Raw genomic sequence first — 16,184 nt, forward strand, 5'->3', positions numbered from 1 at the left:
TCAAATGAGTTGAATTCTACTGCATCTACTGCAAAGACATCTTTTGCAATTATTTGCCTCCAACTTTGTGGTAACAATTTGGAGAAGAACCACACATGGCAGGAAAAAATGTTATCAAAATGAATGAATTAGCCCACCTTCTGTTATTCCAATATCACTTATAGTATAAAAGTTAGAAAGCTAGAAAAGGAGTTACCTTTGCGTACTACTTTGTGCCAAAATCCCACTACAAAAACATACTATGTTTATTATTATTTACCCAGATTTCTCATGAAATCAGGACTTTTTATGAATTAGACTTTTTACATTGCAATTAGACATTTCATATCTCGTTCATTCTATTTATTGGAAAGATAGCTGTTTTATTAGAAAATATTTTTTTAGAGGGACCCCGCAGGTAGGACGTTTTTAAGGTGCTATTGAGATAGTTTGGTCATGTGCAGAGTACATGGGGTATAGTGGTAGAAGAATGCTGAGCATGGAGGAAAAGAGGAAGGCCAAGGAGAAGGTTTACAGATGTGGTGAGGGAAGACATGCAGGTGGTTCATTTTAGAAGGACAAAGAGGCAGATATAAACAGAGGACAGGGTGGTATGAAGACCGATTATTCTCTGTGGCGACCCATAACTCAAGCAGCTGAAGGAAGAAGAAAAAAGCTTGTTTCACTTTGACCAAAAGTGTTTTTTTTTCCGGTATATCGTTGGGTTGACATTGTCAGGCAGTGAGGGGGAAAGAATAGAACTGACCACATTTTTGCTCTCCGAAAGCCTACTTGTGTATAAGAGAGTCTCAGATTCTATGAATACTGGTAGATTTTCCCTGAAGACAGAATCGAAATGATTGACGACTACATTAACGCTTACAATAATCACACAATCGATTGAGTTCTACTTTCCAGAGTGCGAGTGCGAATTTCATTAGAGTTTGATTGTAAGCCAGTTGTTAGTGTAAGTCAGTAATGTGCTCCTTTTTTTTTTAATAGTGAATAGTGAGTATAGTATGCTGAACAAGTAAAGGCTCAAAGAAGGCCATTTCTGTTTATCTCTAAAAGACTAACAACCTTCGGGGTTTATTAGAGTCTGAGCATAATCCTCCAAGCGAGGACTGTCATAAATACTGTGACTTTCATCAAAGCTCACGATGTACTCCATCATTCTTTTCACCATGAAAGAATGAAATGAATCAATTTTTTTCAATTGTATAACACACACTTCTTTAACTCCTTTTCAGATCTTACTGATTTACTTACTGATACTGATTTAAAACTTGCTTGCAAGTTCGATAGCTGCTCACAGTTTCATTATATAAACTGGAACTCGAGAATAATATGTTCAGTGACTTTGATCAAGAATTTATCCTTTAATTTTTTTCTATGGAGATAAAGATCTAAATAGACCTTATATAATCTTTATACAAGATTGTCAATGAATAGTAAAAAAGCAAACACCTTTTATTTTAGTTTTCAAAAAAAGCTCATCGTGATATCATTATGTATTTACACACATGCAAACTCACACACATACACACACACACACACACACACTAACACACACGTAGTCAGTCAGCTGAGGTTGACTGTCTGTGGTGCAAACATTCACGGTTCGTATCACCATAGGCGCCCTCTGAAGGTGTGAGTGCTGTCTTTTTATAGAGATGTGTGACTGTGTTGATTTGTTCACACCTATACTTTGGACTCCCATAGTCCCTAAAACAGAGAATTTGACCTGGTTCATAACACGTAATCCAGCGTGAAAAGGCCAACTAAAGATTTGATCACAAGCTTCAGTTTATATATATATATATATATATATATATATATATATATATATATATATATATATATATATATATATATATAGCGGTTTGTTTGTTGTCCAATACTAAAGTAATATTTCCATTTTCTTCTTGTTTGCAGCTCTCTTTTGCCGCAACGACACCAGTCCTGGCAGACAAAAAGAAGTACCCGAACTTTTTCCGGACTGTTCCGTCAGACAATGCGGTCAATCCAGCTGTTGTAAAATTCCTGAACTACTACAACTGGAGCAGAGTGGGGACCTTGACTCAGGACGTCCAGAGGTTCTCAGAGGTCAGTCTAAAGCTCTATGTTCTAAAGAACAATCAGGATTTCATTCATTATTTATTGAGTCATTTGTTATATAAAGTGTAAAAGACAGGTGGTAGCAGAGCTGAAGTTGTTACGGTTTTCGTTGGGAGTGATGAAGCTGGACAAGATTAGGAATGAGTTTAGAGGATGGAGCCACCAGGAAGGATGAGGATGGAGCCACCAGGAAGGAGTAAAAGAGGAAGGCTAAGGAGGAGGTTCATGGATGTGGTGAGGGAAGACATGCAGGTAGTTGGTGTGAAAGAGGCAGATGTAGAGGACAGGGTGGTATGGAGACGGATGATCTGCTGTGGAGACCCCTAACGGGAGCAGCCGAAAGAAGATTTGTTATATGAAGTGTGCAGTTTGACCTCGAAAAGTGTAGCTTTTCGTTCCTTTTGGTCATTGTACTTTACATTATTTTCAAATGTGTACACTGATTGCAGTAATAGTTTTTGTACATCCAACAAGACCTAAAATATACGCTATTAATGTTAAAGGTACGATGCGATACAATTCACCCCTATTACAATGCAGTGTGATCCGATTTGTATTTGATTCAACACAATGCGAATCGATGCGTTACGATGAAATGAAAATAAATAAATAAATAAATAGTGTTACGCAATTCAATATGGTTGTCAGGAAGAACTCGCTGGAAACCGGAGGTTTTAATGAAACAGGAAGTAAATAGGGAAAACGGCAAACCATAGAATACATGAATTTCCAGCAATCTTAGGTAATCCTAAGGAAAGGTTAAGTCCGTGGAATACACACTATCCTGGGAAAGGTTGTAATCCAAGTAAGACGTAGTGTGAGTAGTCCGTGAGTGTTCTCCAGCGTGAGCTGTAGAACGGACTGTGACATGAAGGAGAGTGGAGCTTAAGGAGGGAGGTGAGTTGATGAGTGCCAGGTGTGGGTACTTAGTAGGATGGTTGAGCTGCTAGGAGTGATAGGTGCGTCTGGGGAAGGTGTGGCTGGTGGAACCCTGACAATGGTACAGATAATTAACTTTTATTTCTTTGGTTCAGAAAGACCGCAAATCAGCAATATAATTAAGTGCATTCTCACTTTTAATGTGTTTCCCCTTCACAAACAAGCTTTTCTAGTGCAAAAAAAGCAAAAAAAAAAAAACCTGATTAAATCAAACCAGACATTATTTTCCTGTTCTGTCTCCAGAAAATGCAGCTCTACCTCTGCCATGTTAATCTGTATTCTATGTGACTCTCAGGACATGCCTGGGTCTCCGTAGTGTTGTGATATGAATTCACGTAGCAGCAGTGGTGCGGAGAAAATGAGCTCGAAAAATGGTTTAGTGACGAGAAATCAATCAACATCTGAATTTTTGGTCACAAATTATTGGTCACTTATTAAAGTGCATCTACTATTAATTATATATAAATAAATTGTTTTTTCCTGATGCAAATATGTTAAAAACTATGCATTGTGATACAAAGGCCAACTTGTATCCCATACACAGTTCAAAAAACTAACTTTTATGTCGATGCATTGAGACGAATCCATTACTTCTGTAATATCCAGACTATTAAGCGCACCCAAATATAAGCCGCACCCACTGAATTATATGAATAAACAAGCCGCACCTGTCTATAAGCCGCAGGTTCCTACACTGAAACTAATGAACTTAACACAGGCTTTAATGAAAGTCAGTGCCTGTTACACGGCTTGTATCTAAACAGTAGCCTACCAAGAAAGTCATTGTTCACTGTCTTCCTCCTTCCTTTCACAACAATTTCTCTCGGGAGTTTATCTTTTGGCGTCGTCAGTGAATCTTTTCCCCCGATGCCGTGCAGCTCAGAACACAGGTGAAGTGCGTTTTCATGCCCGGTTGTTTTCAGCGTGACGAATGATTCGCATTTCCTGTAGACAGTCCGAGTGAGCGGCAGGTCAAACGTCAGAGGAACATCATCCAGATGTATGATGTGGTGCGGCCTGATTCAGTGGGAGCGCATCTGATTTAATATAAAGAGTTTCGTTGGTTCACCTAAACCCATTCCGCAACTTCATTGGTCAAATTTTTTGGGGCTCAGTTTTTGGCTTGAAAATTGTTTAAACCGCAGGGTTCAGAGCGTGGGAAAAAAGTAGCGGCTTATAGTCCGAAAAAATACGGTAATATATACTATATGGACAAAAAATTGTGGACACCTGACTATAAGATTCATGTGTGTTTTAAACATCCTATTCAACATTTAGTCCCCATTTGTATCCTTTTGTCCATCAAATCAAAATCAAAGAATTTTCCCTACTCACCTTCCATAATCCCCAAAATAATTTCTTGTATAAAAAATTAGGGAAGGAGTTACCTTTGTGTACCAAAATCTAACTATTAATCACCTTATGGTAATATATACTAATTTCTCATGAAATCAGGATTTTTTATATATAAATTATACATTTTAAAATGCAATTACACATTTTTATATCACCCTCATTCTGTTTCCTGGAAAGATAACTGTTTTAGTGAAGTGCCTTTAAATCACTCCACTACAGCTAATCCCCTTAGCAGAAGCATTCAAATCCATCATAACTACATCATTATTCTCAAAAACAATGTATAAGTATTATTTCTTTATGTCGAACATAATGACTGGACATAATTAACTCCCATGTCATTAAAAATGTATTGAAATTTGGGCTTCACCCTCAAGACTATGGCCCTATTTTGAAATGATTCCATGTAAAAATGTCTTGAAAGCAGGCTGATTAAACCCGGTCTATCGACTGTGCAGGAATAATAAGTCTCTGTGCGAGTAGCAGGAATGAATAATCCCGTTATCTTGGTTGTCACGATGTAGTTGCAGGGCATAAACAGACAAGGTCCTATCAACCTGCCAGAGGAAGGCTTTGGCAGCCTGATTAGTGCATTATGCTAGTGCCACTATTCTTTCCCCTTCAGTTGAGCAGTAGAGCGAGATGGACAGCTGCTCAGCAACGACAATCACTCATACAACATATCAGAGTCAAAAAAAAATTGTATTTCCTTTTTTTTAGCTTTCGCTGACAGCAAAAAATCTGTAGTAATATCGCTACGGTCGAATTGTGGAAAAACAAAGAATTTGGTCGTGCCTTAAGGGGACTATTTTTTTAGAAGTGGTGGACAGTAACAGTAGTAACAGTAACGAAGTAAATGTTATGTGTTACTGTAATTAAGTAGCTTTTTGTGTACAGTATCTGTTCTTCACTTTCCATTTGGGGAGACTTTTACTTTAACTTTACTACATTTCAATGTCAAATATCTTACCTGCATCTAGCAAAATTAATCGCTTCTTTTTTTTAATGAGCGGCGTAAACTGGTCAACCACACAGCAATCCACCAATCAGGGTCGAGCACGTGCCCTGTTTTGAACTTGTTTTAATTTTTGTTTGGTGTATCTGCTAGTCACCAATATACATTCAGCATCAGTTCAACAGCAAGAAAACATTTCTAGAGTAATAATATTGGAAGAAACTACTGACTCGAACTTGCCACAACACCCGTGGCCTTTTTCGCTGAATTTCTTTGAAGTAGTTGAAAAGAAGGTTTTTGGTTCATGATAATTGCAATAGATATCAATCAATGTTTGAAGAATTACTCTCTTATTAATATTTTTATTATTTCTATTCTATTATTTCTATTTATTATACACATTATTTATTTAAAAAAATCATATACATTTCATACATCAAATCAAACATAACATACAACATCTCTGGAAGGGATGTGAACTCTCATGTCTGGAAAGTGTCAATACCACATAGGTACTACATCATTTTTAACACTACACATCAGAATCCGTTAAGCGACTTGTTCAAGACCCAGCAGTTGCATTTTAGAGGTTCAGGGATTTGAACTCAGCATTAACCTTACAGTCAGTCATCAATTCAATTCAATTCAACTCAATTCAATTCAATTTAATTCAATTCAATTCAATTCAATTCAATTCAATTCAATTCAATTCAATTCTGTTAGTATATTTGTAAAGCACCTTTAACAATGTACGTTGTCCCAAAACAGCTTTACGGTGATAAAGAGGTTAAAGTTAGACATTTTTAGAGAAATGTTGTGCCCATAGGTTCATTACTTATATGTTTATCCTGCTGGGCCCTTAAGCAAGGTCCTTAACTGCTCATTTGTGTGATTCAGATAATTTTAAGTCGCTCTGGTTTCGGACGTCTGCCAAATGCTGTAAATGTGAAAAACGGAGAACTCTCTAAAAAAAAGGTTTGGCAGTTATATTATTTTTCGGTGAAGCACATTATGTGATAAGTGTAGAGGTGTGTAGAGAATTTTTTATTTAAGTGTCAGATTTGAATCTTTAAATGTCACAATTATATACGTATAGTAGAAAATGTTACAAATTTGCCAATCCTTCAATAAGTGAAGGACAGAAACCACAGGCTTGAGGAACATGAATGTTTAGTCTTCCAAAATGAAGATCCAGAGGCCCAATCTGAGTTTTCAGCCCTTACCTTCCACAGGATTGGACAAATTGTTTAAACTGTTCAATGTAATCATATAATTTATGATTGCTTTATCTTTTGTTAAATCTAAGCAAAGACTGAAGCATCAATTCAAATGACTTCATAATGAATGTGTGTTTATTTTTTAGTTCACACAAAAAAATGCATGATATATGCCTATTTAAAATGCATAATATATGACTATCCCCTTATATACTGTATTACAATTTTCACTATTTGCACTTCTGGTAGATGTTAAACTGCATTTCTATCTATCTATCTATCTATCTATCTATCTATCTATCTATCTATCTATCTATCTATCTATCTATCTATCTATCTATCTATCTATCTATCTATCTATCTATCTATCTATCTATCTATCTATCTATCATCTGTCTGTCTGTCTGTCTGTCTGTCTGTCTGTCTGTCTGTTCAGGTCAAGCCATCCTCATTACTGTAATTTTGTCAAAATATTTCCATGTACATGTTTTTTTTTTCTTTTTTCTTATTTTGCTTTAATGCAATTTTCACGACTTTGTGAACTGCTTTCTCACCTGTCCTGACTGGGGTTTGGTATCTGACACATTGCAGGAGGCTGTCAGCAGTGTTGTGCCAGAGTGTCTATCAATAAGTGGATTAAGAACACACTCCACTTTACTGTTTTACAGATTAAGCCCCAGTCTGCATTTTTATTTAGCAGCAGATTAGATGACGAAGACCTCGACGTGAAATAAAATTTTATTATCAGGCATCACACCTTTACAATTGTGATTGTGTGGCATCCAGATGTTGTTGTAGATGGGATGGTATGTTATTATTTCATATAAAATATATCATTTTTACTTTACCCAAGAATTAGCATGCAGATATGTGGTAAATCCTGGACATTTAAAGATACATCGGATCAAGGTTTGCAAGATGTTGGAAATCATGTATGCACATGACTTTCTATGCTGGCCAAAACCCTATCAAATTATTCCCAATAGTCTATTCTCTTTATTTCATAGCTTTTCTCTTAGTTTAAGTTTATATCCAATCAAATTTTAGCTGTCACATCAGGAGTTGCCGGAGTTATCTGTCTGCCTTGACCCTCCCCTTCGGTTCAACGGGCTCTGTCCCACTCTGGTGGAAAGCGAGCTGGCTCTGATCATGGAACAAGAAGTAGACACTCTCCTGAGGAAGAAGGCAATCGAGGTGGTCCTTCTGTCAGACAGAGGGTCCGGGTTCTACAGCCGGTACTTTATAGTTCCCAAAAAGCATCCTAGATCTGCATCAGCTAAACTGCTTTTTAAAGAGGCTCTGGTTCAAAATGCTGACCCTTAAGCAGGTTGTGTCTCAGATCAGATCCGAGGACTGGTTTGTCATGGTAGATTTAAAGGATGAGTACTTTCATGTTCACTTTTGGGGTCAAAGCGTACTAATATCGGTTCCTCCCCTTTGGCCTTGCCTTATCATCACGCACCTGCACAAAATGTGTCGACGCGGCTCTGGCTCCCTTGAGATTTCATCCGCATTCTCAACTATATTGACTTCATATTAACTTAATCAGAGCAGTTAGCTAAAGGAATTGAAGGAACTGGGGTTTCGGATGAATACCGGGAAGAGTGTGCTTTCTCCATCACAGTGAACCACCTATCTCTGCATCATATGGAATTTGAAGACTATGCACGCGCAGCTGTTTTCCTTCCGGGCCTCAGAGGCCATCATGTGTTGATCCGCTTGGACAACACCTCTGTGGTCTTATATATCAACCACCAGGAGGGTCTGTGCTCGCTCCCCCTGTACAGGCTGGCACGCCAGATCCTCCTGCTCACTGTGTGGTGTGCTCAGCACCAATTGGACCAAGTTGGTTCAGTGCTGAAGTTCCTGCATGAACAGTTCGAAAATGAGTTGGCCCCGTCCACTATTAAATTCTACGTGTCCGCCATTTCGAGATTTCGTGAAGGCACTTGTCTATTAAGACTGCGTTTTTGCTGTCTATCTGCTCTCTGAGGAGAGTAGGTGATCTACAGGCCCTCTCTGTGGGCTCCTCCTTTTTAAAGTTCACTCCAGGCATGGCCAGCGCCTTCCTGCGCCCTAGAGCAGTTTACGTCCCCAAGGTGCCCTCGGTCGTACCACAACCTGTCAGGCTCCAGGCACTCAATCCTCCTCTATTCTAGACCCCAGACCAGGAGAGATTGAACTGGCTGTTTATGGTCCGAGGACTGGCCTATTATGTCCACAGGACAAGTCCTTGGAGAGGCCTTTTTGCTTAAAAACAGACCCTCAGCAGATGGATTATTAACGCTATTGCATCCTCTTACAGGTCCTCTGGTCTCCCTGGTCCATTCGGTGTCAGAGCGCACTCAACCCGGAGTGTGGCAGCCTCTAGGGCTTGGTCCTCTGGAGTGTCTCTCAAAAAGACCCCTGCAATGCTGCGGGCAGGTCCACCCCGCTCATCTTTGTCAGGTTTTACAATCTTGACATCTGTGACTGGCACCTCTGACTGGTCAGTGTGGTGGTATTGGACTCTCGTTACCAAAGCGCATCAACACAGCTCGATTTCCTGAAAGGGCATCTTGTTCCCTCAGGGAACTAGGGTTACATAAGTAACCTAGAGACAATCTCTCATATGCTGAAATTGCCCATTTCTGCTATATGCATTAGTTTTAAAAAAGGCTTTGGGAACTTATTGATTAAATTGTAAAATTGTATGTACATTATGTACAACATGTACATTACAGCACAGTGAAATTTACATATCCCAGTGAAGGTAGAAAGCTGGGGTCAGAGCCCAGGTTCAGCCATGGAGCACAGAGGGTTAGAGGCCTTTCTCAAGGGCCAAACGAGTGGCAGCTTGGTGATATTGGTGTTGAACCCCTGACCTTCAGAGCAGCAAACCAAGATCAGATTTAGGCTGAGCTCCGTGGTTAAACTCTTAACCTGTGCTACTACATCCCCATATTAAAACAACCACATTTGTCGGATTAAAATGTTTGTCTTTTGCAGGTAAATATATACAGTAGATAATGTTTAAAAAGGAAGAAAATTTTTAAAGAAATGGCATTATAGGATGTTAGCAGCACAGGGACATTGCTGACATTTTAACAGCTCATGTCTGATTACAGACTCTCCTGCATAGAAAGGTGTGTAGCTATCTAGAGTCCTAATCTAAATCTGACTTTCTGTGTGTAAGACAGACACACAGATAGCTATCCTTGTGTCTGTAGATAGATAGATTGCTAGCTAGCTAGCTAGCAGCTGAGCTTACCAAAGCTAACTGCATTCACAGAGGAGATGACCAAAGCATTACATTTTGTTTTGAAGGGAACATTTGGGCTGCCCTTATATTGGGTGTATCTTTGCACCTTTGTACTCATTTGTCATGTTTTTTTTTTTTTTTTTTTTTACCAAAAAAGAGCCCGAATACACACACCTGCCACTCATCTGTGCTTTGACAACCAAATTAGGCATGTTCGCTCTTCTGGGAGAACATCCCAGTGCTTTCATTCAGTCTGGTCCAGACTCGTCTTATCCTCGACTCCGGCTGAGCGTGTTCTTCCCACAGCCACATGAGCGGTGAGTGTGTTTGGCCAGTGGGAATAGTCGGACATGAAATCAAACACAGAAAAAGGTCAAGCAGTCGTCCTTGTCTCTCAACTTATCCAAACAATGACTCCAGTAGCTGCTTGGACTCTAAATGTTTTTCCGATCTTTAATCAATGTAGATACGAGTGTAACGTAGGGTCTAGATCTGTGTGCTTGCGTTTTTTCGAAGAGCAAAAGCAAGTTGTTTCAATCACACTTTGTCTACATAGATTAAAATTATTTTTACATCATTTCCTTTTTCTCTCAGCGGTGGGTCTTTTTTCTACTCTTTGTGTACCTCTGTGTGTGTGTTTGAGAGTCTATCCTTGTGTGTTTGTGTACGTTTTTGTGCAAGAGGGATTTTCACCAAGACTTGCAGACAAAGTGAACGGAATATAAATGAAGCCAGAATTAATACTGAGTTAATGTTAGGCATTTCCCCTTTGCTTCAGGTCTTAATTAAGGATTTGAGCAGCTCAATCATGTATGAATCGTATGCCTGGTATCACAATCATAATCCAGCCATGGGCATTTGATTTTGAGATCACAACGATAAATATTGGACGGTACGAAGGATCATTCAGCGTCACGTCAAGGCAAAGTGACAAGCTTTCAAGTAGGACAAAACGCTGTTATCTGTTGAAAGGCGCATAAATCATCTTCAGAGGGAGCTTTCAAAGGACAGGGGATAAATCTTATCGTTTGGTGATTGTGCTCACTGAAATTAAGCAATTGAAAGCAACGGTCCACTTATTATTGGTGATAAATTCGATTCAGGGTGGGCTAGTCTTTTCTAAGAACTGGATATACACCTAAATATGAGTTGTGGAATGATTGTGAATGTCATGCAATGCACAGGTAGTGAATGCAAGTACAGTAGTATATTTTAATTGTGCAAACATGAAACCATATAACTAGAAACATTAATTGAGAAGAGAAAAATCTAAGCAAGAGCAAAACCAACAGCGTGAAACAACATGAAGCACAGAAAGACGTACAGGAAAATGTGAAAATTGTGTGTTCAATATGATGGATGGATGGATGGATGGATGGATGGATGGATGGATGTTTTGTTTTGTTTGTGTAAAAAAACTAAACATCAACGCTTTATAAAAAAACACCAAATAACTATCGGGAGATAACTATTTATGTTTTAGTCTTATTTAATGTTATAAAATGTTATAAATATATGTGTTATAATGTTAATAATGTTAATATAATAATGTTTATAATGTTAATAATTATAATAATGTTATATATATGTTATGTTATTAAATGTTATAAATGTTTCAGTGAAACAAGTTTTTTCCAGATAAAATACAAATCCCAAAGCTGGGACATTGTGTAAAATGTAAATAAAAACAGCATGCAATGGTTTTATTCACATAAAAAAAAAGGATCTAATATTAAAACTGAGAATATATACAATTTTAAAGAAAAAAGAAGGTGATTTTTATTTGATGGCTGTAACAAATTGCTGAAGTTTTGGGAGAGGAACGTTGTCCCATATGTGTCTGATAGAACATACTAGCTGCTCAACTGTTCTGGTTAACCTGTGTTTTTTATTTCATGGTGCACTAAATGTTTTCAAATGGTAAAAGGTCTAGACTGCAGGCAGGCCAGTTCAGCATCTGGACTACTATTGTAATAGATTCAGTATGCAGTTTTCCAGATGAAAGCATTTGTTGCACTAAAACCTGTATATACCATTCTGCATTGATGGTCTTTCCAAATGTGCATTCCACAGGCACTGATGCACTCCCATACCATTAGAAACGTGGCTTTCCATGGTTTTAAAAAGGAAATTCAAATTTCGATTTGTCTGACCACAGAACAGTTTTCCACTTTGTACATTTCCTGAGTGCATTTTAAATTAGCTTTGACCCAGAGAAGATAACAGCATTTCTGGATCATGTTAACGCATGCCTTCTTCTTTGCATAATAGACATTTAACCTGCATTTGTGGATGACATAGCAAACTGTGTTTACAGACAATGATTTCTGTAGGTGTTAATGAGCTCAAAGACAAAAATACACTATTAATACCAATCAATTGCCCATAATTAATCATCTTAATTAACCTGATTAAATTGCAAAAATGTTTTTCCAACCGTTTAATTTTAATAACACATATTTTCCACACTTTGCTGCCCTGTTACAATGTTTTGAGACGTGTTGCAGCCATCAAATACTAAATTATTTAGATATATATATATTTTTTTTAAAGGTACATTTCTGCAATTTTTACAGTTGATTTGTTTTCAATGTTCTGTTGTGAATTAAATATGGGTTTATGAGATTCAAAAATCATTGCATTGTGTTTATGATTCTATTTTACACAGTGTCCAAAATTGTTTAGAATTGGGGTTGTAACTAAACAATGTGTATCATGAAGACCAAAGAAGCATATGGGACAATGGATCTTGGAAAATATCTTGACAAAATCAAATATATATTGTATGTAAGGGATAATCCATGGTGGGGGTGTATTACATTACTCAGAAGGTCAAATACCGAGGTGACCTCCAGGAGAATAAAAATCATGTTATGCTATATCTGTCACTTTTATTTGCAGGAAGTAACTCATGATGCAATATGATATGTAGTGAAATAGATTGTTTCTGTCCTGATGTACTATACCATGATGCTAAAATTACTTGTAGCTGTAATGACCAATTATACAATTTTTGTTGTCACTCCTACATGCAATTTGTAGTGTACTCTGCATATGGTTTATTACATGTATTATGCTAGATCCACAGCACTGTTATGTTATCATTACCTATAACTCTCATTAAAACTTAGCATGTTATGTTACCATTAATAGCAAAATATTGTCATTGCCGCATGCAGATTTTTGCTAGGCACGTCCTTACTAGCATTTTGCATTTAGCTTCATATGCGATGAACTACACTTGACTGCTCTGACCTTATGAGGGATGTCACATGAGACACATCCATTCTCATAAAATGCTGAGTTCTATAAAGATGTATTATAAGCCAAAGCACATCATAAACAGCTTGTTAATGACAGTTGAGAAATAATGTTTAATGAAGCATCTCAAATGATAAAAAACAGCAGATAAAGTGGAAGCAAAAAAACTAACAACAACATGCTATTACTTTGGCGGGGTGTTATAATGTTATTTGGCAATGACAAGGGCTTTACATATGGATTGTTTCTTCGTAAATGGAAAAGGAGCTCCTTGTCACTGATGTAGCTTTCGCATGACAAATTATATGTTAGTATTATCACAGTAACGTGACAACTTCAGAAACTTAATAAAGAAATCTCTAAATAAAAAGTCATGACAAATATCACTTGTGGCAGAGGATATCATTGATATCATATCATATGACGGCTGCAAAAAACAATTGTCTATAACTTGACAAAACCTATGTATGTACAATGATTTGCAAATCTCATAAATCCATATTCTATTCATAATAAAAAAAAAAAATAACATATCAAATGTTTAAACTTGATAATATATAACATTGCAAGAAAAGAAATGTCATTTTGAATTTGATGACTGAAACAAATCTCAAAAAGTGAACAAGTGTGACGGGGAAATGTTTACTGCTGTGTTGCGTCACACTTTTGTCTGTATACATTGGGGAACTGAGAAGACCAGTTGCTGAAGTTTTCTGAGAGGAATGTTGTTCCATATTTGTCTGATACAGTAATCTAGCTGCTTAACAGTTCTGGGTGTCTTTTGTTGTATTTTTCGTTTTATGATGCACCAAATGATTTCAAATGCAGAAAGGTCTAAAGTGCAGGCAGGCAAGTTCAGCACCCACAATTGTCTACTACTAAGTCATGCGCTAGATGCTAATAGATGCAGTATGCAGTTAGCATGGTTTTGCTCAAATATGCAAGGATTTCCTTAAGAAAAGGGTTTTCTTTTTGTTGTTGTTGCTCTAAAATTGTATATATAATTTAGCATTAATGCAATATGCATTAGATAGCTAGGTTGCACATGCACACACTGGATTTTAAAGCTGTTTAGAAAATCTTTGTGCATGAGCTTAACAAAGTTCGAAACAGTATGCTTTTTTTCTCCAGAGTTGAGCCTGCTTGCTGCAATGTTTAGCACACAACCATGTAATTAGCGTCTTGAAAATTAATTATAGTGTTATTAAAGTTTAAACAAATAAATAATTTACAAAAAGTGTGTGTGTGTGTGTGTGTGTGTGTGTGTGTGTGTGTGAGAGAGAGAGAGAGAGAGAGAGAGAGAGAGAGAGAGAGAGAGAGAGAGAGAGAGAGAGAGACAGATGGAAAACAGACATTTGCAGACTTGCAGATGCCTGACATTTAGAAGTACTATCTACTCTATATAAACCAAAGATTTGATTTAGCAGACTTTCACTGCCATATGTGGTTCTTTCTCAAACTGTTACAACAAAGTTGAAGACCCATAATTATCTAAGATGTCTTTGGATGTGGTAGCATGAAATTCTTCCTTAATTCGAACTAGAAGACCCAAACCTGTTCCAGTATGTGTGGAAGAATAAAGCTAATCAAATAGGCATACACAGCATGTGTATGTAACTTCTATTAAAATGTTCTTCTGATGTGTGTGCGTAGAGAAATGTGACATGTGTGGTATCTATGCATGAAATAGTATAGTTTGTTATGTGTGTGTCTGTACTTAGACATTTGGGCACCATCATTGTATGTGTAAGGGGGTCCTCAATTGAGACACAGATGTTGGGTGAACATTTTATGGATGGAGATTTGGGATGTATAGAAATGCATTTGTGACTCAGGTTATATAATGTGGAAGTGAGGCTGGAGAGGGGAGTTGCTCGGCAGACCGTCATTTTCTGGAAGCAAAACCCGTGACTCTGAGTCGTTTCTTCAACATATGACACAAGCCACGTTTACATGTAAAAAAAATTGTATTTCTGATTAAAATCATTCTGAGTGAAAGATTCTGTGGACTGTTTACATCAGATGCTACCTAATCTGGTACGGTGTTTATATGTGCCACAAGTTCTATTATTTTTTAAGCATGCTATTTTTATGTAAAGTATTGTTTTTTATTGAGTAGCTACGTGAATTTGTAGGCATACAACTGCTGGAAGGTATGAGCAAAAAACCGGCACAGGAAGCTGAACGTTTTGGTGGCTGTTCATCTCTAATGAGCATCTGAACGCCCCCTTCCTCCTTTAAAAAACAGAAGCATGTCGATGAAGGTCTGTAGCAAGGACTGGTGGGAGCGGGTTGTATTGCTGGAATTTAGTGACCTGGAATGGAAACTAAACTTTTGCATGGTAGAGGGATGTATAGTCCCAATAGTAGAGACCGTCAAAAATCCTATTCCACCTAAATATGCAGGTTGTGTTTATTTTACACTTTTGTGGCACTGTGGTTGTGTTACTGCGTTGTGTTACCGTGTTGCACTGTGTTGTAATACTGTGTTTTAATGCGTTTACATGGCTGAATTTTCCTTTTGTTTTTGGTTTATAGAAATGTTTATCCCACTCCTTTTTGGCGATTACAATACTCCATGTAAACGCCCCTAATGCCTCTTTGCACAAAGCCAACTCCATGCAGATGGGTTGGAGTGGAAGATCTGCAATAGAGCTCTGAACTCAGCCCTAATGAAAACCTTCGGGATGAATTGGAACGCTGAGTGCACCCCATACCCACTTCCGTTATGTAGCTCTATGTTATAGCTCTATGTTGTTTCATGTAGCACCTGGGTCCTGGAGAAACCTTATCTTATTTCACTGTGTACTGCGTCAGCTATATATGGTTAAAATGGCAATAAAAGCTTCTTCATTTGACTTGATTGATTTGGACCCAGGCCTCCCCACCTCACCTACATCAATACCTTGTGGCTGAATGAGCACAAATCTCCACAAGCACACTCCAAAAATCTAGTGGAACATCTTGTATAGGTTTATATATCAGCAAATAGGGACTAAATGTGAAAGTTATCTAAAAGGCCCATAGGAATTTTATGGTGTCCATAAACCTTTGTTCAAATACTGTATCCCCTTTCTGGCCTACTGGCTCATAAAGGAGATCCTGTTTTTTGCACACA

At 37.7% G+C, this 16,184-nt stretch overlaps 1 protein-coding gene across 1 annotated transcript in view; it reads left to right on the forward strand.

The window, feature by feature from the left end:
- The window catches only part of gabbr2 (gamma-aminobutyric acid (GABA) B receptor, 2), a 250,323-nt gene that overhangs the window by 125,696 nt on the left and 108,443 nt on the right, over positions 1-16,184 (forward strand). Inside the window, exon 3 of the mRNA XM_083523578.1 lies at positions 1,915-2,085. Within this exon, the coding sequence (XP_083379704.1) occupies positions 1,915-2,085 (171 nt within the window). The remainder of the gene's footprint in view (positions 1-1,914; positions 2,086-16,184) is intronic.

The sequence above is a fragment of the Silurus aristotelis genome (assembly GCF_946808225.1).
Source record: "Silurus aristotelis genome assembly, chromosome: 21".
NCBI lineage: Eukaryota > Metazoa > Chordata > Actinopteri > Siluriformes > Siluridae > Silurus > Silurus aristotelis.